This window comes from Oncorhynchus clarkii, chromosome 18, assembly GCF_045791955.1.
Source record: "Oncorhynchus clarkii lewisi isolate Uvic-CL-2024 chromosome 18, UVic_Ocla_1.0, whole genome shotgun sequence".
In the NCBI taxonomy this organism is placed as follows: domain Eukaryota; kingdom Metazoa; phylum Chordata; class Actinopteri; order Salmoniformes; family Salmonidae; genus Oncorhynchus; species Oncorhynchus clarkii.
In genome coordinates, this window is record NC_092164.1 from 54,864,078 (window position 1) to 54,885,002 (window position 20,925).

General features: G+C 40.5%; 1 protein-coding gene across 4 annotated transcripts in view; it reads left to right on the plus strand.

The window, feature by feature from the left end:
• Positions 1-20,925, plus strand: part of LOC139373701 (collagen alpha-1(XVI) chain-like) — a 121,114-nt gene that overhangs the window by 55,612 nt on the left and 44,577 nt on the right. For 2 of the 4 annotated variants that reach the window (XM_071114578.1, XM_071114580.1), the window contains exons 10-24: positions 4,771-4,827; positions 5,733-5,765; positions 6,214-6,258; positions 6,614-6,652; positions 6,873-6,935; positions 7,650-7,694; positions 7,897-8,001; positions 8,342-8,380; positions 8,575-8,619; positions 8,731-8,766; positions 8,926-9,048; positions 9,257-9,292; positions 15,582-15,743; positions 15,876-15,920; positions 16,065-16,100. In XM_071114578.1, the coding sequence (XP_070970679.1) occupies positions 4,771-4,827; positions 5,733-5,765; positions 6,214-6,258; positions 6,614-6,652; positions 6,873-6,935; positions 7,650-7,694; positions 7,897-8,001; positions 8,342-8,380; positions 8,575-8,619; positions 8,731-8,766; positions 8,926-9,048; positions 9,257-9,292; positions 15,582-15,743; positions 15,876-15,920; positions 16,065-16,100 (909 nt within the window). Of the gene's footprint in view, positions 1-4,770; positions 4,828-5,732; positions 5,766-6,201; positions 6,259-6,613; positions 6,653-6,872; positions 6,936-7,649; positions 7,695-7,896; positions 8,002-8,341; positions 8,381-8,574; positions 8,620-8,730; positions 8,767-8,925; positions 9,049-9,256; positions 9,293-15,581; positions 15,744-15,875; positions 15,921-16,064; positions 16,101-20,925 lie in introns of all 4 variants that reach the window. The other 2 variants (XM_071114577.1, XM_071114579.1) reach the window with 1 other exon arrangement.

The window sequence follows — 20,925 nt, forward strand, 5'->3', positions numbered from 1 at the left end:
TTTCTACATTGTAGAATAATGATGAAGACATCAAAACTATGGAATAACACATATGTATGTATTATTGTATCATGTATTAACCAAAAAAGTGTTAAACAAATCTATATATATTTTATATTTGAGATTCTTCAAAGTAGCCACCCTTTGCCTGATGACAGCTTTGCACACGCTTGGCATGCTCTCAACCAGCTTCATGAGGTAGTCACCTGGAATGCATTTCAATTAACAGGTGTGCCTTGTTAAAAGTACATTTGTGGCATTTCTTTCTTTCTTAATGCGTTTATTCAAACCAGTTGTGTTGTGACAAGGTAGGGGTGGTATACAGAAGATAGCCCTATTTGGTAAAAGACCAAGTCCAGAACAGCTCAAATAAGCAAAGAGAAACAACAGTGCATCATTACTTTAACCTCTCTTGGATATTCAGGACGGTAGCGTCCCACCCCGCCAACAGCCAGTGAAAGTGCAGGTCGCCTAATTCAAAATAACAAAAATCGAATAATTAAAATTCCTCAAGCATACAAGTATTTTACACAATTTTAAAGATACAATTCTCATTAATCCAGCCACAGTGTCTGATTTCAAAAAAGCTTTACAGTGAAAGCACCACAAACGATTATGTTAGGTCACCACCAACTCACAGAAAAACACAGCCATTTTTACAGCCAAAGAGAGGAGTCACAAAAATCAGAAATATAGCTAAAATGAATCACTAACCTTTGATGATCTTCATCAGATGACACAACACATGTATGTTTTGTTTGATAAAGTTCATATTTATATCCAAAAATCTAATGTTACATTGGCGTGTTATGTTCAGTAGTTCCAAAACATGCGGTGATTTTGCAGAGAGCCACATCAATTTACAGAAATACTCATAATAAACATTGATAAAAGATACAACTATTATACATGGAACTTTAGATAAACTTCTCCTTAATGCAACCGCTGTGTCAGATTTAAACAAAACTTTATGGAAAAAGCAAACCATGCAATAATCTGAGTACAGCCTTTAGACAACAAAGCAGCAAAAAGATACCAATATTGTGCAGTCAACAGAAGTCAGAAATAACTTTATAAATGTTCACTTACCTTTGATGATCTTCATCAGAATGCACTCCCAGGAATCCCAGTTCCTCAATAAATGTTTGATTTTTTCGATAAAGTTCATCATGTATGTCCAAATAGCTCCCTTTGTTACTGCGTTTAGTAAACACATCCAAACGCGCGTGCAAGTCTACTAATTATATGCATATAATTACTTCCGGGCCTGAGTAGCAGGCAGTTACCTCTGGACACCTTATTCATCTAAGCTACACAATACTGCCCCCCAGTCACCAAGAAGTTAAGACACGAAGGTCAGTCAATCTGGAACTTTTCAAGAACTTTGAAAGTTTCTTCAAGTGCAGTCGCAATACCCATCAAGTGCAATGATGAAACTGGCTCTCATGAGGGCCGCCACAGGAAAGGAAGACCCAGAGTTACCTCTGCTGCAGAGGATAAGTTCATTAGAGTTAACTGCACCTCAGATTGCAGCTCAAATAAATGCTTCACAGAGTTCAAGTAACAGACACATCTCGACATCAACTGTTCAGAGGAGACTGTGTGAATCAGGCCTTCAAGGTCGAATTACTGCAATGAAATCACTACTAAAGGACACCAATAAGAAGAAGAGACTTGCTTGGGCCAAGAAACAGGAGCAATGGATATTAGACTGGTGGAAATCTGTTCTTTGGTCTGATGAGTCCAAATTTTTGTTCCAACAACCGTGTCATTGTGAGATGCAGAGTAGGTGAACGGATGATCTCTGCATGTGTGGTTCCCACCATAAAGTATGCATGGGGGAGGTGTGATGGTGTGGGGGTGCTTTGCTGGTGACACTGTCTGTGTTTTATTTAGAATTCAAGGCACACTCAACCAGCATTGCTACCACAGCATTCTGCAGTGATACACCATCCCATCTGGTTTGTTCTTAGTGGGACTATCATTTGTTTTACAACAGGACAATGACCTAAAACACACCTCCAGGCTGTGTAAGGGCTATTTGACCAAGTATTGTGATGGAGTGCTGCATCAGATGACCTGGCCTCCATAATCATCCGACCTCAACCCTATTGAGATGGTTTGGGGTGAGTTAGACTGCAGAGTGAAGGAAAAGCAGCCAACAAGTGCTCAGCTTATGTGGGAACTCTTTCAAATCAAATCAAATGTATTTATATAGCCCTTCGTACATCAGCTGATATCTCAAAGTGCTGTACAGAAACCCAGCCTAAAACCCCAAACAGCAAGCAATGCAGGTGTAGAAGCACGGTGGCTAGGAAAAACTCCCTAGAAAGGCCAAAACCTAGGAAGAAACCTAGAGAGGAACCAGGCTATGTGTGGTGGCCAGTCCTCTTCTGGCTGTGCCGGGTGGAGATTATAACAGAACATGGCCAAGATGTTCAAATGTTCATAAATGACCAGCATGGTCGAATAATAATACGGCAGAACAGTTGAAACTGGAGCAGCAGTACGGTCAGGTGGACTGGGGACAGCAAGGAGTCATCATGTCAGGTAGTCCTGGGGCATGGTCCTAGGGCTCAGGTCCTCCGAGAGAGAGAAATAAAGAGAGAATTAGAGAGAGCATATGTGGGGTGTCCAGTCCTCTTCTGGCTGTGCCGGGTTGAGATCATAACAGAACATGGCCAAGATGTTCAAATGTTCATAAATTACCAGCATGGTCGAATAATAATAAGGCAGAACAGTTGAAACTGGAGCAGTAGCAGTTGAAACTGTTGGAAAAGCATTCATTATCAAGCTGGTTGAAGGAATGCCAAAGGTTTGCAAGGCTGTCATCAAGGAAAAGAGTGGCTACTTTGAAGAATCTAAAATATTTGTTTAACACTTTTTTGGTTACTACATGATTCCATGTGTGTTATTTCATAGTTTTGATGTCTTCACTATTATTCTGCAATGTAGAAAATAGTAAAAATAAAGAAAAAGCCTTGAATGAGTAGGTGTGTCCAAACTTTTGACTGGTCCTGTACATGCTCCGGTGTCAACCCAGCCCGCACCAGCCCCAGCAGCACAGCTCTGGGGTCCGTACACCCCGCCCCCTGCATCGCATGTTTCCTGGTCTTCCACATTGGAAGACGAGAGAGAGATGGTGGTAGGAAACAGGGACTATGCAGTAGGCACCGCGGGTGCCAATCATTGATGGACTTGCAGTTCCAACACACTGGAGAAAAACCTTTTCACTCCTCTTTTCTCCCTCCTTCTTTCTCTCCTTTAGCTCCCAGTCACACAATATCAATATATAAATGAACTGTGTGGTGTGAGGAGAGCTGGCTGGGCTGACACGCCTGGTGGTAGATGCTGTTTTAATTACCATACGTCCATTAGAGCAAAATTCACTTTTGCTATTTATTACACACACACCAAACTGCAGTGAGAATCTCCAGCTGGCCTGCACTCTCCGGTGCCGTGGGGACTTTACACGATCTATTGATCTCTGTCTCCTGAGAGGGAGGTGTGTGTCTGTGTGTATATAGCCTCTGTTTAATTATTTCTAACTACATGTGAGCAAGTGTGTGAGAGAGTGTGAGTGAAATGTTGGAGGCCCCCTCCCCAAACACCTGTCTGCATCTCTTCAGAGTATATTTAAATGGTGTAACAGTACCACTCTCTGGTCATTAGAGAAACTGCACCCTAATTATGACACTGGGTGTGGATGTGCTTGACTTGCTTTGACTACAACTGGCCCTTCTAGTTTCGCCAATGGTCCCAAATTGGTACTGTGTGCTCTGATTGGTTCATACTTCCTACACCCGCTGATTTATTCATCCTGCTTACTGTCTTCCTGATTAGTTTCCACCGCATGGCATGTCTCTCCTTGACCTCATCAACGATACTACATCCTACCACAGATATCAGTATGATCTGTGACTACCTGAGGTTGGGAGTTGGCTCTCCATTTGACGTTTGCTTGCCTTTTTGCATTGAATTTGGCCTCCACTGCTTTTAGTCTTTTCTTTCTCAGTGCTCATTACGGCATGCTATCAAAAGCAACTTCATCTCAAGAGACACAGCCTGACTCAGACGTTTTGTCAGTCACTTGGCTTTATCGACATAGTACATTACAAAATGAATTTGGGCTTTTTTAGTTGCATCACTTTTCTCAAGTAAACATAAGATGGAAGCTCTCTTGTCTAGGGCTGTGTGTTTTGGTTAATCATGTCACAGGACCTGGATTTGAACCTTTATTTAATGCTTTGTCATCAAACTTTCCCATTTTGGTTTTATGTCGCATGGCCCAGCACCATCCTCAGTCAATTGCTTTCATTTTTGGTCTCATTCTCATTTCTGGAAAAGGCTACAAATAAAAGTTCAAATCCAGGTCATGTGACATGATTAACCAAAACACAGGGCCCTAAGCATGTCGCACTAGTATTCACATGAACAAAGACTTGAACTGAGGACCGAACACAACAGACATATCCCCATCACACCCCCTTCCAAAACTGCTATAAAATGTCCTTCACTTGGAAAATAATACTTATTGGAATCTGAAACAGTAGATTGTCCTCAAGCAATTAGAAAAGTAAATTGAAATGAGAAGTAAAATACCTGTGGAATGATTTTCAATCGAAAACAATGAAACGGTTTTATTTTATGTAAAAGTGCCCCGTATTTTCCCTCTGGCTAATTATGGAACAATTTAAAGTAGAGTAATATCCTGGCAACAATATACTTCTAGTATGATAGAGGTGTTCATGTTTGGTTTGTTTGTTTCAGCTGGCTTCAGTTGGACACGCTGGACAGCACGGAATGAAGGGAGAGAAGGGAGATCGGGTGAGATAGGAACACACACATACTGCAAATACACACTCAAACATGTACCCACACATCCATATGAAAATACTCAAAACACACACACGTGGAGCAGCAGTGAGGATGTGGCCGTAGGAGTGTGTACTCAGACTAATCGTGGGGGAATGTGTGACATCATCACCTGTGTCGTCCAGACACGCTGAGACACACGCACACTCACATACACACACATGCTCACTGATCACCCCACAAACACAGCATCAGCATCACACACAGAGTTTCATAAATATTGTAATCACTGTATCATTAGCAAAATTCTAATTATTTTAGCTTCACTTTCCAAATATGCATTTCTATCTGCATTGATTTTGTGATTTATTGCCATACATACTATTTCATAAAAACTTATCACCAGACTTTGTCTCGCTACCCCCTCTGTTCTTTCTCTCTCTCTCTCTCTCTCTCTCTCTCTCTCTCTCTCTCTCTCTCTCTCTCTCTCTCTCTCTCTCTCTCTCTCTCACTCTCTCTCTCTGTCTCTCTCTCTCTCTCTCTCTCTCTCTCTCTCTCTCTCTGTCTCTCTCTCTCTGTCTCTCTCTCTCACTCTCTCTCACTCTCTCTCTCTGTCTCTGTCTCATCACTCTTTCTCTGTCTCTCTCTGTCTCTCTCTGTCTGTCTCTGTCTGTCTCTCACTCTTTCTCTCACTCTCTCTCTGTCTCTCTCTGTGTCTCTCTCCCTGTCTTGTTCTCTCGCTCTCTCTGTCTCTGTCTCTGTCTCTCTCTCTCTCTCTCTCTCTCTCTCTGTATCTCCCTCTCTCTCTCTGTATCTCTCTCTCTCTCTGTATCTCCCTCTCTATCTCTCTCTCTCTCTCTCTCTCTCTCTGTATCTCCCTCTCTATCTCTCTCTCTCTCTCTCTCTATCTCTCCTAGGGTTCAGACTGCAGTGACTCTGGATCTGGTACAGTAAGTGGCTTGTCCATGTAAAAGACTGCATTAGCCCTCTGAGCTAGATAGCTCGGGGAGCCAACACAACTCTTCAGGTTACTCATTATAGAAGCTACTGCATTTACACTGACATTCTTTGATGTAGCATATCTAGCCATGCAGCAACAATCATAACTTGTGGGTTCACCAACCTTAGAGACATGGTTGGAACTCTGGATTCAACAGGATATTATTAAGTATAATGATCTTGCTTATTTGAGAGTTTTAGCGTGAGTTGCACTGCCAAGCATTGCTGTTCCTGTCTGTCTGTCTGCTAGGGCAATACAACAGAAGTCTGAATCACTAAGTTAACTAATTGACCTGTGGACTTGAATTTATCTCCCCTTCCCCATCTAGGAACTACAAGATTACTGGAGTATAAATCATTTGTGTGTGTTTGTGTGTGTCTCATTTGTCTGTTTCTCAGTGCAAAGAGGGACGCATGGGACAGAAGGGGGAGAAAGGCGAGTCTGTGAGTATTTCTTCTTGGAGTGTAACTATTGTGTTGGGGGTGTTCAGTTCAGTGTAGTTTAGAGTAGGGTACATTAAGACAGAGTATTCATTTGCAGAGTCTTTAGGCCTGTGTGTGTGTGTGTGTGTGTGTGTGTGTGTGTGTGTGTGTGTGTGTGTGTGTGTGTGTGTGTGTGTGTGTGTGTGTGTGTGTGTGTGTGTGTGTGTGTGTGTGTGTGTGTGTGTGTGTGTGTGTGTGTGTTTGATGTGTTATTTAGTATGCTCCATTGCTTCTGCAGAGTAGAGATGAGTTGTCAATATTACTGCTGCTCGTCAGTCAGCCTGGTCTCATTCTGGTCATTCTCTCTCTCTATCAGGTGCTGCCCGCTAACTGGGGAGAAGCTGTCGGACACAAGGTCTGTCTGTCTGTCTGTCTGTCTGTCTGTCTGTCTGTCTGTCTGTCTGTCTGTCTGTCTGTCTGACATTCTATATGCCTGTATGTCTGTCTGTCTGTCTGACATTCTATATGCCTGTATGTCTGTCTGTCTGTCTGACATTCTATATGCCTGTCTGTCTGTCCATATCACAGTGACTGTTTCTTATTCCTTACTTTCTCCATCCCCCTTGTCTTCTCAGGGAGATAAAGGACAGAAGGGAGATATTGGTCTTCAGGGACTATCTGGAACCCCAGGAAAGGATGTGAGTGGCTGCTTATCTCTTTCACATCAGCACTATCATCACCATCACCATCATAACCTTCATCGTTTAGCAAATGGCAGAAGAAATCGTTTAAATATGTAGCCTCTTTATGCATTCCACAATGGGGTTCCCATTATGTTGATAAGCGGAGTAGTTAGCAAACCGTAAACAGCACTTCCTATTTCACTTGAATTAACAGCATGTATCTGTCTTATAATTGGCAGGAACAGATGCACACACACACACACACACACACACACACACACACACACACACACACACACACACACACACACTCCCACATACTCCTATCAGGCTAACAGAGGGTGTTCAGTAGAATTATACTGAATTACTATTTCAAGCCTAGACTGGTACTGATATCTATTCTGCTCTGCCCAGCGTGTCTCTGGGTGTAGTCTTCCTAATGCCTGCTAGATTAGACTGGAGCAACAAAGCCAGCAGAATCAATTCTGCCTCATTGACTGTGTTCCTCTCACACTACCTGGCTGATTCAGGCTGACTTAAACCCTTTAATCTCACCCATTCATCCCAACGTGGATACGCTGGGAAAGTTTCAAGTGTGACCATAAAGAGGAATTTCAGTGTGTGTTTGTGTTTGCATGTGTGTGTGCTCTCAGGCTTCAATATTCCTTAGGCAGAGGTTTTCATACTGTTTAACAAGAGCTAAGTGATGGTCTGTGTCTCTCTCTGCAGGGTCGGGCTGGATCCATCTGTGTGGTGGGACCCAAGGGACAGAAGGTACTCTTTCAACAGAGTAGCTTCTCTTTTTAAATGTAGTATTTAACAATGTGTACTTCCATTGTATGTACACTGTACCTTTCTATGTGCATGTAATGTAAACACATGCTTTTAGTGGCCCTCGAAATCAAACTACCATTTTCTGTTTAATGCCACTTTGGCATCTATTTGAACTTTAACCGCTAGGAACTTTTTTTCCCAGGGTACCTCTGGAAAGTTGGGGCCTGAAGGACTAGCAGGAGAACCGGGAAAACCCGGACTTCCAGGAATGCCAGGAATTGGAGAACCAGGCCGGCCAGGCCTGCCAGTGAGTAGTGTCTCTGCTCTGTAATTCTGTTCTATCTTTCCATCCTCAGGTTTGAGGTCAGTGTCGTGTTATAACAACTCTTCATCCTCCAGTTGTCAGATGCTTAATGCACTGGGCAAGTTGGGGCTGGGATGGCAAGCAAAGAGAGGCTTAATATGGACATCTTGGAGGAGATGCTGTGTGTGTTAACCTTGACTGGAGCCAAGAAGCATCTTCGAGGAGACGCCGTTTGCGTCTGTTCTTGTATGGCTCTGGTAGACAGAGGAAGTGAGAGACAGTTACAAAAGGGGATAGTTGCTCATCACTCTTTTAATGGAGGTGTGTTTTGTTTTGATGCTAGGGCACTCCTGGAGGACCTCCTGGATCAAAGGGAGACAAGGTAAAAAATATATCTGAATTAAATCCAATTAAAACTCTGCTTCAAAACTTCCAAGGCCATAGTTTGAACATTGAAGTACTGTATATAGATTATATTGTTTGATAAGACAACATCCCACAACTAGACTTCTGTACATTTCTGGAATGTTACAATGGTTGTTATGGTTATAGTCCTGTTTCTCTCTTCCTGTCCAGGGGCATTCTGGGACACCAGGGAAAGATGGAGAACCAGGAGATCCTGTGAGTACAGGATGCATTCAGACCACTGTTTTGTATCCTAGACAGTGTGTAATTTGGAACCTCATCCTCACTATCATGCTCTACTAAACTGTATTGATGTTGTGTTTTCAGGGTCCTAGGGGTCCTGGTGGTGGTAAAGGAGATAAGGTGTGTTAACCCTCAGTGTCCTGGTTTGTGTGTTAGGGTTAGGGTAAGGAAGTATACTGCATGGGTTGTGAATGTGTTTGTCCATCTCTGTGTGTATCAATGCCAATCCTGTGAGATGTGTGTTGACATTGTGTGTCTCTTTGGTTTTGTCCCTCTCAGGGTGACCCATGTGAGGTGTGTCCCGTCCTGTCTGCAGACCTGGGCAACACTGTGGCCCTCCATGGGAAGACGGGGCCCAAAGGAGAGCCTGGGGTCCCTGGGATAGGAGATCCTGGCCTCCCGGTGAGACATGCAGCACCCTTAATGCTCATATGGTTATTTCATTTGATATAGTCATCAAGGAATTTGCTTTGTATGAGAATATAATGTTAATTTACAGCTAGGAATGTTTAAAATCTCATCTTCTCTCCCTCTCCTCTTCTCTCCTCCCGCTATCTCCCTCTCCTCTTCTCTCCTCCCGCTATCTCCTCTCTTCTTTTCTATTCATTAGGGTCTTCAAGGAGCAGATGGGAAGGCAGGAGAGAAGGTACAGAGTCCCACCTGTTAATTTATATCTCATGTTTCATTCATGTGCTGTGGGAATGGGTTACATACAGTCACTAACTCACTTGTGTACACACACATACAGATGCATACACACCAGCATACCAATGCACACAACTATAAATATGTATAGGCAAACACAAACTGGTCTGTTAGAGACACCACATTAGACTAACTGATCTGTTAGGGACACCACATTAGACTAACTGATCTGTTAGGGACACCACATTACACTAACTGATCTGTTAGGGACACCACATTAGACTAACTAATATATTATGGATACCACATTACACTAACTGATCTGTTAGGGACACCACATTACACTAACTGATCTGTTAGGGACACAACATTATAATAACTGATCTGTAAGGGGCACCATATTAGACTAACAGATCTGTTAGAGACACCACATTAGAATAACTGATCTGTTGTGACACCACATTAGATATAGTTGACTACCTGATCTGTTAGGGACACCACATTAGATATAGTTGACTAACTGATCTGTTAGGGACACCACATTAGATATAGTTGACTAACTGATCTGTTAGGGACACCACATTAGATATAGTTGACTAACTGATCTGTTAGGGACACCACATTAGATATAGTTGACTACCTGATCTGTTAGGGACACCACATTAGATATAGTTGACTAACTGATCTGTTAGGGACACCACATTAGATATAGTTGACTAACTGATCTGTTAGGGACACCACATTAGATATAGTTGACTACCTGATCTGTTAGGGACACCACATTAGATATAGTTGACTAACTGATCTGTTAGGGACACCACATTAGATATAGTTGACTACCTGATCTGTTAGGGACACAACATTAGAATAACTGATCTGTTGTGACACCACATTATATATAGTTGACTAACTGGTATGTTAGGGATACCACATTAGATATAGTTGACTAACTGATCTGTTAGGGACACCACATTAGATATAGTTGACTACCTGATCTGTTAGGGACACCACATTAGATATAGTTGACTAACTGATCTGTTAGGGATACCACATTAGATTAGATATAGTTGACTAACTGATCTGCTAGGGATACCACATTAGATTAGATATAGTTGACTAACTGATCTGCTAGGGATACCACATTAGATTAGATATAGTTGACTAACTGATCTGCTAGGGATACCACATTAGATTAGATATAGTTGACTAACTGATCTGTTATGGACACCACATTAGATTAGATATAGTTGACTAACTGATCTGCTAGGGACACCACATTAGATTAGATATAGTTGACTAACTGATCTGCTAGGGATACCACATTAGATTAGATATAGTTGACTAACTGATCTGTTATGGACACCACATTAGATTAGATATAGTTGACTAACTGATATGTTATGGACACCACATTAGATTAGATATAGTTGACTAACTGATCTGCTAGGGATACCACATTAGATTAGATATAGTTGACTAACTGATCTGCTAGGGACACCACATTAGATTAGATATAGTTGACTAACTGATCTGCTAGGGATACCACATTAGATTAGATATAGTTGACTAACTGGTCTGTTAGGGATACCACATTAGATTAGATATAGTTGAGTAACTGGTCTGTTAGGGTCACCACATTAGATATAGTTGACTAACTGATCTGTTAGGGTCACCACATTAGATTAGATATAGTTGACTAACTGATCTGTTAGGGATACCACATTAGATTAGATATAGTTGACTAACTGATCTGTTAGGGACACCACATTATATATAGTTTACTAACTGATCTGTTAGGGACACCACATTATATATAGTTGACTAACTGGTCTGTTAGGGACACCACATTAGATTAGATATAGTTTACTAACTGATCTGTTAGGGACACCACATTATATATAGTTGACTAACTGGTCTGTTAGGGATACCACATTAGATTAGATATAGTTGACTAACTGATCTGTTAGGGACACCACATTAGATTAGATATAGTTGACTAGCTGATCTGTTAGGGACACCACATTAGATTAGATATAGTTGACTAACTGATCTGTTAGGGATACCACATTAGATTAGATATAGTTGACTAACTGATCTGTTAGGGACACCACATTATATATAGTTTACTAACTGATCTGTTAGGGACACCACATTATATATAGTTGACTAACTGGTCTGTTAGGGACACCACATTAGATTAGATATAGTTTACTAACTGATCTGTTAGGGACACCACATTATATATAGTTGACTAACTGGTCTGTTAGGGACACCACATTATATATAGTTTACTAACTGATCTGTTAGGGACACCACATTAGATATAGTTGACTACCTGATCTGTTATGGACACCACATTATATATAGTTTACTAACTGGTCTGTTAGGGACACCACATTATATATAGTTTACTAACTGATCTGTTAGGGACACCACATTAGATTAGATATAGTTGACTAACTGATCTGTTAGGGACACCACATTATATATAGTTGACTAACTGGTCTGTTAGGGACACCACATTATATATAGTTTACTAACTGATCTGTTAGGGACACCACATTAGATATAGTTGACTACCTGATCTGTTATGGACACCACATTATATATAGTTTACTAACTGATCTGTTAGGGACACCACATTAGATATAGTTGATTAACTGATCTGTTAGGGACACCACATTAGATATAGCTGACTAATTGATCTGTTAGGGACACCACATTAGATATAGCTGACTAATTGATCTGTTAGGGACACCACATTAGATATAGTTGATTAACTGATCTGTTAGGGACACCACATTATATATAGTTTACTAATTGATCTGTTAGGGACATCACATTAGATATAGTTGATTAACTGATCTGTTAGGGACACCACATTAGATATAGCTGACTAATTGATCTGTTAGGGACACCACATTGGATATAGCTGACTAATTGATCTGTTAGGGACACCACATTATATATAGTTGATTAACTGATCTGTTAGGGACACCACATTAGATCTAGTTGACTAACTGATCTGTTAGGGACACCACATTAGATCTAGTTGACTAACTGATCTGTTAGGGACACCACATTAGATATAGTTGATTAACTGATATGTTAGGGACACCACATTAGATATAGTTGATTTTCAGAAATGAATTAAAAGATGGTATTGAAAATATAGAACAAAATTGACATACTTTAAACGAAATTCAGAGGGTTTAATAATGAATGACCTGTTTGGGTGAAAGTGCTTTACAAGAATTCAATTCAACAAGTCTTTGGCTGAACACAGTATTTATAGAAGAGGCTCTCCCTTCTTCATCAAGTGGGCTGGTTCATGAACACAAACATAAACCACAATTGGCTCCAATGTCTACAATGTTTACATTGACCATCTGTTTCTTTCCTTAAAAAGGGGGGACATTCTGACACTGATGATACCTCAGCTAACATCTGGGTTCATATAAAGTGTTCTTACATCCCAAAATAGTGTTCACTTAGCTTATGAATAAGTGCTGTAGAACATAGTGTACTACAGCCACGATGTGCAAATGTAATATTTGAATAACACATGATAACATACTACAGTGTACAGGTCCTCTTTAGTTCCATAGGATCGCCTGGCGTACTTCCAAGAGACTTGCATGTATGGGACATCCAAGACATGTATGTACATGACATTAAGGCATGAACGGATGTAGATCAAACAAGACTATATATGGCCATATTCTACAGAGCTAACATTCTACAAGGGTGACATAATAGCTGATCCTACTATTCGGGTATATCCCTTCTTGACTATCTGATCTGTTTGGACACCACATTTGGTACAGTTGACTAACTGATCTGTTAAGGACACCACATTAGATATATACAGTGCCTTGCGAAAGTATTCGGCCCCCTTGAACTTTGCGACCTTTTGCCACATTTCAGGCTTCAAACATAAAGATATAAAACTGTATTTTTTTGTGAAGAATCAACAACAAGTGGGACACAATCATGAAGTGGAACGACATTTATTGGATATTTCAAACTTTTTTAACAAATCAAAAACTGAAAAATTGGGCGTGCAAAATTATTCAGCCCCTTTACTTTCAGTGCAGCAAACTCTCTCCAGAAGTTCAGTGAGGATCTCTGAATGATCCAATGTTGACCTAAATGACTAATGATGATAAATACAATCCACCTTTGTGTAATCAAGTCTCCGTATAAATGCACCTGCACTGTGATAGTCTCAGAGGTCCGTTAAAAGCGCAGAGAGCATCATGAAGAACAAGGAACACACCAGGCAGGTCCGAGATACTGTTGTGAAGAAGTTTAAAGCCGGATTTGGATACAAAAAGATTTCCCAAGCTTTAAACATCCCAAGGAGCACTGTGCAAGCGATAATATTGAAATGGAAGGAGTATCAGACCACTGCAAATCTACCAAGACCTGGCCGTCCCTCTAAACTTTCAGCTCATACAAGGAGAAGACTGATCAGAGATGCAGCCAAGAGGCCCATGATCACTCTGGATGAACTGCAGAGATCTACAGCTGAGGTGGGAGACTCTGTCCATAGGACAACAATCAGTCGTATATTGCACAAATCTGGCCTTTATGGAAGAGTGGCAAGAAGAAAGCCATTTCTTAAAGATATCCATAAAAAGTGTCGTTTAAAGTTTGCCACAAGCCACCTGGGAGACACACCAAACATGTGGAAGAAGGTGCTCTGGTCAGATGAAACCAAAATTGAACTTTTTGGCAACAATGCAAAACGTTATGTTTGGCGTAAAAGCAACACAGCTGAACACACCATCCCTACTGTCAAACATGGTGGTGGCAGCATCATGGTTTGGGCCTGCTTTTCTTCAGCAGGGACAGGGAAGATGGTTAAAATTGATGGGAAGATGGATGGAGCCAAATACAGGACCATTCTGGAAGAAAACCTGATGGAGTCTGCAAAAGACCTGAGACTGGGACGGAGATTTGTCTTCCAACAAGACAATGATCCAAAACATAAAGCAAAATCTACAATGGAATGGTTCAAAAATAAACATATCCAGGTGTTAGAATGGCCAAGTCAAAGTCCAGACCTGAATCCAATTGAGAATCTGTGGAAAGAACTGAAAACTGCTGTTCACAAATGCTCTCCATCCAACCTCACTGAGCTCGAGCTGTTTTGCAAGGAGGAATGGGAAAAAATGTCAGTCTCTCGATGTGCAAAACTGATAGAGACATACCCCAAGCGACTTACAGCTGTAATCGCAGCAAAAGGTGGCGCTACAAAGTATTAACTTAAGGGGGCTGAATAATTTTGCACGCCCAATTTTTCAGTTTTTGATTTGTTAAAAAAGTTTGAAATATCCAATAAATGTCGTTCCACTTCATGATTGTGTCCCACTTGTTGTTGATTCTTCACAAAAAAATACAGTTTTATATCTTTATGTTTGAAGCCTGAAATGTGGCAAAAGGTCGCAAAGTTCAAGGGGGCCGAATACTTTCGCAAGGCACTGTATCTGAATAACTGATCTGTTAGGGACAACACATTAGATACAGTTGACTATCTCATCTGTTCGTGACACCACATTAGACATATCTGAATAACTGATCTGTTAGGGACACCACATTAGATACAGTGGAATAACTGATCTGTTAGGGACACCACATTTGGTACAGTTGACTAACTGATCTGTTAAGGACACCACATTAGACATATCTGAATAACTGATCTGTTAGGGACAACACATTAGAAACAGTTGACTATCTCATCTGTTAGTTACACCACATTAGACATATCTGAATAGAATAACTGATCTGTTAGGGACACAACATTAGAATAACTGATCTGTTGTGACACCACATTAGATATAGTTGACTACCTGATCTGTTAGGGACACCACATTAGATATAGTTGACTAACTGATCTGTTAGGGACACCACATTAGATATAGTTGACTACCTGATCTGTTAGGGACACCACATTAGATATAGTTGACTAACTGATCTGTTAGGGACACCACATTAAATACAGTTGAATAACTGATCTGTTAGGGACACCACATTTGATATATCTGAATAAATAAATTGTTAGGGACACCACATTAGATATAGTTGAATAACTGATCTGTTAGGGACACCACATTATAATAAGCTGACTAACTGATCTGTTCGGAAACACCACATTGGATATAGTTGAATAACGAATCTGTTAGGGACACCACATTAGACGCTATACCTCAAAGGAAACATGCCTATTAGTATGTGTTATCACTAACCTGTCTCCCTGTGATAATATGTGTCTGTATGCTTGGCAGGGAGGGGTGGGGTCTGATGGTGTCAAAGGGGAAAAGGGTGATGCATGTGCTGTGTGCCCCACCCTGAGTGAAATACCTGCTGCCAACCTTGTTGCCATGGAACAAACCCTGAAACTCAAAGGAGAGAGAGGAAAACCTGGGCTGGGACAGAAGGGAGAACAGGTTAGTGTGTGTTTTATTGGAATGGAATGTGTGTGTGTGTGTATGTGTGCGCGTGCGTGTTAGTGCGTGCATTCTGTGTTGTTCCAGGTTCTGTTTCTAACCTGGAAGTGATTTGTGTTAACTCTTGCTCAGGGGGAACCTGGAGTCAGTGGCCTGGCAGGTCTGAGAGGAGAGAAGGTTAGTGCTGAGTAGGGAACTCAATAGGGCTCAGGATGTTTGAGGTTACTTCGTACCAAAAATACACTTTATACATAAGATAAAAGACTGAACATTGAGTTTAAAAGCCAGTTCTGTTGACATTACATTTTCTCTTGTTTCCAGGGTAACACTGGTGGCAAAGGAGCTGACGGTAAAACGGTGAGAGTTTATACATATGTTAAGAGAATCTTTATGGCATACTTTTTTCAACATTCTTTATATCCATAGTAGTTTTGGAGGGGGAGGGGTAGATCAGCTTTAATAATATTGCAGACATGTTGTGGCTTCCATCAATGTAATTCTCTGCATAATTTCCAATAACCCATATTTTGGGGGTAAATATACAGGACCAGTCAAGGGTTTTTGTTTATTTTTTACTATTTTCTACATTGTAGAATAATAGTGAAGAGATCAAAACTATGAACTATCACATATGGAATCATGTAGTAACCAAAAAAGTGTTAAACAAATATATATAATAAATATATTTATATTTGAGATTCTTCAAAGTAGCCACCCTTTGCCTTGATGACAGCTTTGCACACTCTTGGCATTCTCTCAACCAGCTTCATGAAGTAGTCACCTGGAATGAATTTCAATTAACAGGTGTGCCTTCTTAAAAGTACATTTGTGGAATTTCTTTCCTTGTGGATTCTCCATTCCTGAATCTGCGACCAAAAATAAGCTACAAAACACCAGTCTCAACGTCAACAGTCAAGAGGCGACTCCAGGATGCTGGCCTTCTAGGCAGAGTTTCTCTGTCCAGTGTCTCTGTTCTTTTGCCCATCTTAATATTTTCTTTTTATTGGCCAGGCTGAGATATGGCTTTTTCTTTGCAACTCTGCCTAGAAGGCCAGAATCCATGGAGACTGACGCGTTTCAGAAGAAAGTTCTTTGTTTCTGGCCATTTTGAGCCTGTAATCGAACCCACAAATGTTGACGCTCCAGATACTTGACTAGTCTGAAGAAGGCCAGTTTTATTGCTTCTTTAACTTCTTGCTCCTACTTGAGACGCAGATGTCTCAAGTAGACACCTGGAAATGCAAATGCGCTACGCTAAATGCTAAATGTACTCGTTAAAACTCAAACCTTAATCAAAATTCACATGCAGGGTATTGAATTAAAGCTACACTCGTTGTGAACCTAGCCAACAAGTCAGATTTTTAAAATGCTTTTCGGCGAAAGCATGAGAAGCTATTATCTGATAGCATGCAACACCTCAAAATGCCTGAATGCGACGTAAACAAAGACTTTGCTTATCCGGCGCTACACAAAACGCAGAAATAAAATATAAAACATTCATTACCTTTGACAAGCTTCTTTCTTGGCACTCCTATATGCCCCATAAACATCACTATTGGGTCTTTTTTTCGTTTAAATCGGTCCATATATACCCAAAATAGCTTTCTATGGAAGCTGTGTCATTCAGAAAAAAACATCGTTTTTAAACGCTGCGTCATTTTTTAAAATTAAAAAAGTCGACGATAAACTTTCACAAAACACTTCGAAATACTTTTGTAATCCAACTTTAGGTATTAGTAAACGTTTATAATCTATCAAAATGATTACAGGGCGATGTATATTCAATAGCTCCTCGTCTGCAAATCAATGGCTGCCAATGTGCACATTGAAAACATCCTGGTGGAGACCGGAAGAAACGGAATCCAGTTAGTTGGATTTTCCAACAAAAAACTCCATTGAAAATGACGACAATGGCGACATCGTGTGGAATCTGTATGAATTGCATGCAGGTCGATATTACATTTTGTGCTCTTTTAACAACCCATGAAAGTGACTTATGGAAATTATTTTTAGCTTTCAGAGAGCAGTTTTTCTTGCGTTTTTCAATGAAACACACGATCTGTTATAGTCACAGCCGTGATTTAACCAGTTTTAGAAACTTCAGAGTGTTTTCTATCCACACATACTAATCATATGCATATACTATATTCCTGGCATGAGTAGCAGGACGCTGAAAAGTTGCGCGATTTTTAACAGAATGTTCGAAAAAGGAAGGGGTAGACTTAAGAGGTTTTAATCAGAACAACAGTTTTCAGCTGTGCTAACATAATTGCAAAATGTTTTTCTAATGATCAATTAGCATTTTAAAATTATAAACTTGGATTAGCTAACCCAACGTGCCATTGGAACACAGGAGTGATCGTTGCTGATAATGGGCCTCTGTACGCCTATGTAGATGTCGTGGCGACAGGGTAGCCTAGTGGTTAGAGCGTTGGCCTAGTAACCGAAATTGTTGCAAGTTCAAATCCCCGAGCCAGTTAACCCACTGTTCCTAGACCGTCATTGAAAATAAGAATTTGTTCTTAATGGACTTGCCTTGTTAAATAAAATCTCTCTATATATATATTCCATACATAATCAGGCATTTCCAGCTACAATAGTCATTTACAACATTAACAATGTCTACACTGTAGTCCAGAGAGGTTAGAAAAAGTATCTAGATCATCTTTGAGGCTGTGGAGGGATTGTAATTGTTGGTTTAAAAGAAAGTATTAATCATCAGCGTACAATGACACCGTTGTTTTTAACCCCTGGATTTATAGGCCCGTGATATTATTGTTGGATCTGATTTTATGATCAAATACTTTCCTCAGGCTTATTACAGATGCAAAAATGAGTTCAGTTGGCTGTTGTATGGCTCTTTGGAGACAAAGTGATGAAATGCACTGTAACTACAATGCCTTACGAAAGTATTCACACCCCTTTATTTTGTTGTGTTACAAAGTGGGATTCAAATTGATTTAATTGTCATTTTTTGTCAATGATGTACACAGAATACTCTGTAATGTCAAATTAGAAGACAAATTCTAACATTTGTAAAAAGAAGTTAAAAAAACATGAATATATCTTCAGTAGAAGAGTATTCGACCCCCTGAGTCAATACATGTTCAATTCAGCTTTGGCAGCGATTACAGCTATGAGTCATTCTTTATGCAATATTTGCACATTATTATTTTTGGGAATTCTCCAAGCTCTGTCAAGTTGCTCTGTCATAATTCCTAGACAGCCATTTTCAAGTCTTGCCATAGATTTTCAAGACGATTTAGGTCAAAACTGTAACTTGGCCACTCAGGAACATCTAATGTCATCTTTGTAATCAACTCCAGTGTATATTTGGCCTTGTATTTTAGGTTATTGTCCTGCTGAAATGTGAAATTGTCTCCCAGTGTCTGGGAGAATGAACCAGGTTTTCCTCTAGGATTTTGCCTGTGCTTACAGTAGCTCTGTTCCGTTATTTTTTTTAAAGACTCCCTAATCCCTGCCAGTAACAAGCATACCCATAACATGATACAGTCACCACCACGCATATGAAGAGTGGTACTCAGTGATGTGTTGGATTTGCCCCAAAAATAATGGTTTGTATTCAGGACATAAAGTTAATTTCTTTGCCACATTTTTTGCAGTTTTACAAAATAATATATATATAATAATAATATTCTGTACAGGCTTCCTTCTTTTCACTCTGTCAATTAGGTTAGTATCGTTGGGTAACTACAATGTTGTTGATCCATCCTCAGTTTTCTCCTATCACAGCCATTATACTCTGTAACTGTTTTAAAGTCACCATTGGCCTCATCGTGAAATCCCTGAGTGGTTTCCTTCCTCTCCAGCATCTGAGTTAGAAAGGACAGCTGTATTTTTGTGGTGCCTGGGGGTATTGATACACCCTCCAAAGTGTAATTAATAACTAAGTGTAATTAATATGAATTTTCTGCTTTTTTTGTACCAATACTGTAGGTGCACTTTTTGTGAGTCATTGGAAAACCTCGCTATTCTTTGTGGTTGAATCTGTGTTTGAAATTCACTGCTTGACTGAGGATTTTATTTATTTATTTTATTTCACCTTTATTTAACCAGGTGGGCAAGTTGAGAACAAGTTCTCATTTACAATTGCGACCTGGCCAAGATAAAGCAAAGCAGTTCGACACATACAACAACACATGGAGTAAAACAAACATACAGTCAATAATACAGTAGAAAAATAAGTCTATATACAATGTGAGCAAATGAGGTGAGATAAGGGAGGTAAAGGCAAAAAAAGGCCATGGTGGCGAAGTAAATACAATATAGCAAGTAAAACACTGGATTGGTAGACTTGCAGTGGAAGAATGTGCAAAGTAGAGATAGAAATAATGGTGTGCAAAGGAGCTAAATAAATAAATACAGTAGGGGGAGAGGTATTTGTTTGGGCTAAATTATAGATGGGCTATGTACAGGTGCAGTAATCTGTAAGCTGCTCTGACAGCTGGTGCTTAAAGCTAGTGAGGGAGATAAGTGTTTCCAGTTTCAGAGATTTTTTTCAGTTCGTTCCAGTCATTGGCAGCAGAGAACTGGAAGGAGAGGCAGCCAAAGTAAGAATTGGTTTTGGGGGTGACCAGAGAGATATACTTGCTGGAGCGCGTGCTACAGGTGGGTGCTGCTATGGTGACCAGCGAGGTGAGATAAGGGGGACTTTACCTAGCAGGGTCTTGTAGATGACCTGGAGCCAGTGGGTTTGGCGACGAGTATGAAGCGAGGGCCAGCAAACGAGAGCATACAGGTCACAATGGTGGGTAGTATATGGGGCTTTGGTGACAAAACGGATGGCACTGTGATAGACTGCATCCAATTTATTGAGTAGGGTATTGGAGGCTATTTTGTAAATGATGTTGCCGAAGTCGAGGATCGGTAGGATAGTCAGTTTTACAAGGGTATGTTTGGCAGCATGAGTGAAGGAGGCTTTGTTTGCGAAATAGGAAGCCAATTCTAGATTTAACTTTGGATTGGAGATGTTTGATGTGAGTCTGGAAGAAGAGTTTACAGTCTAACCAGACACCTAGGTATTTGTAGTTGTCCACATATTCTAAGTCAGAACCGTCCAGAGTAGTGATGTTGGACGGGTGGGCAGGTGCAGGCAGCGATCGGTTGAAGAGCATGCATTTAGTTTTACTTGTATTTAAGAGCAGTTGGAGGCCACGGAAGG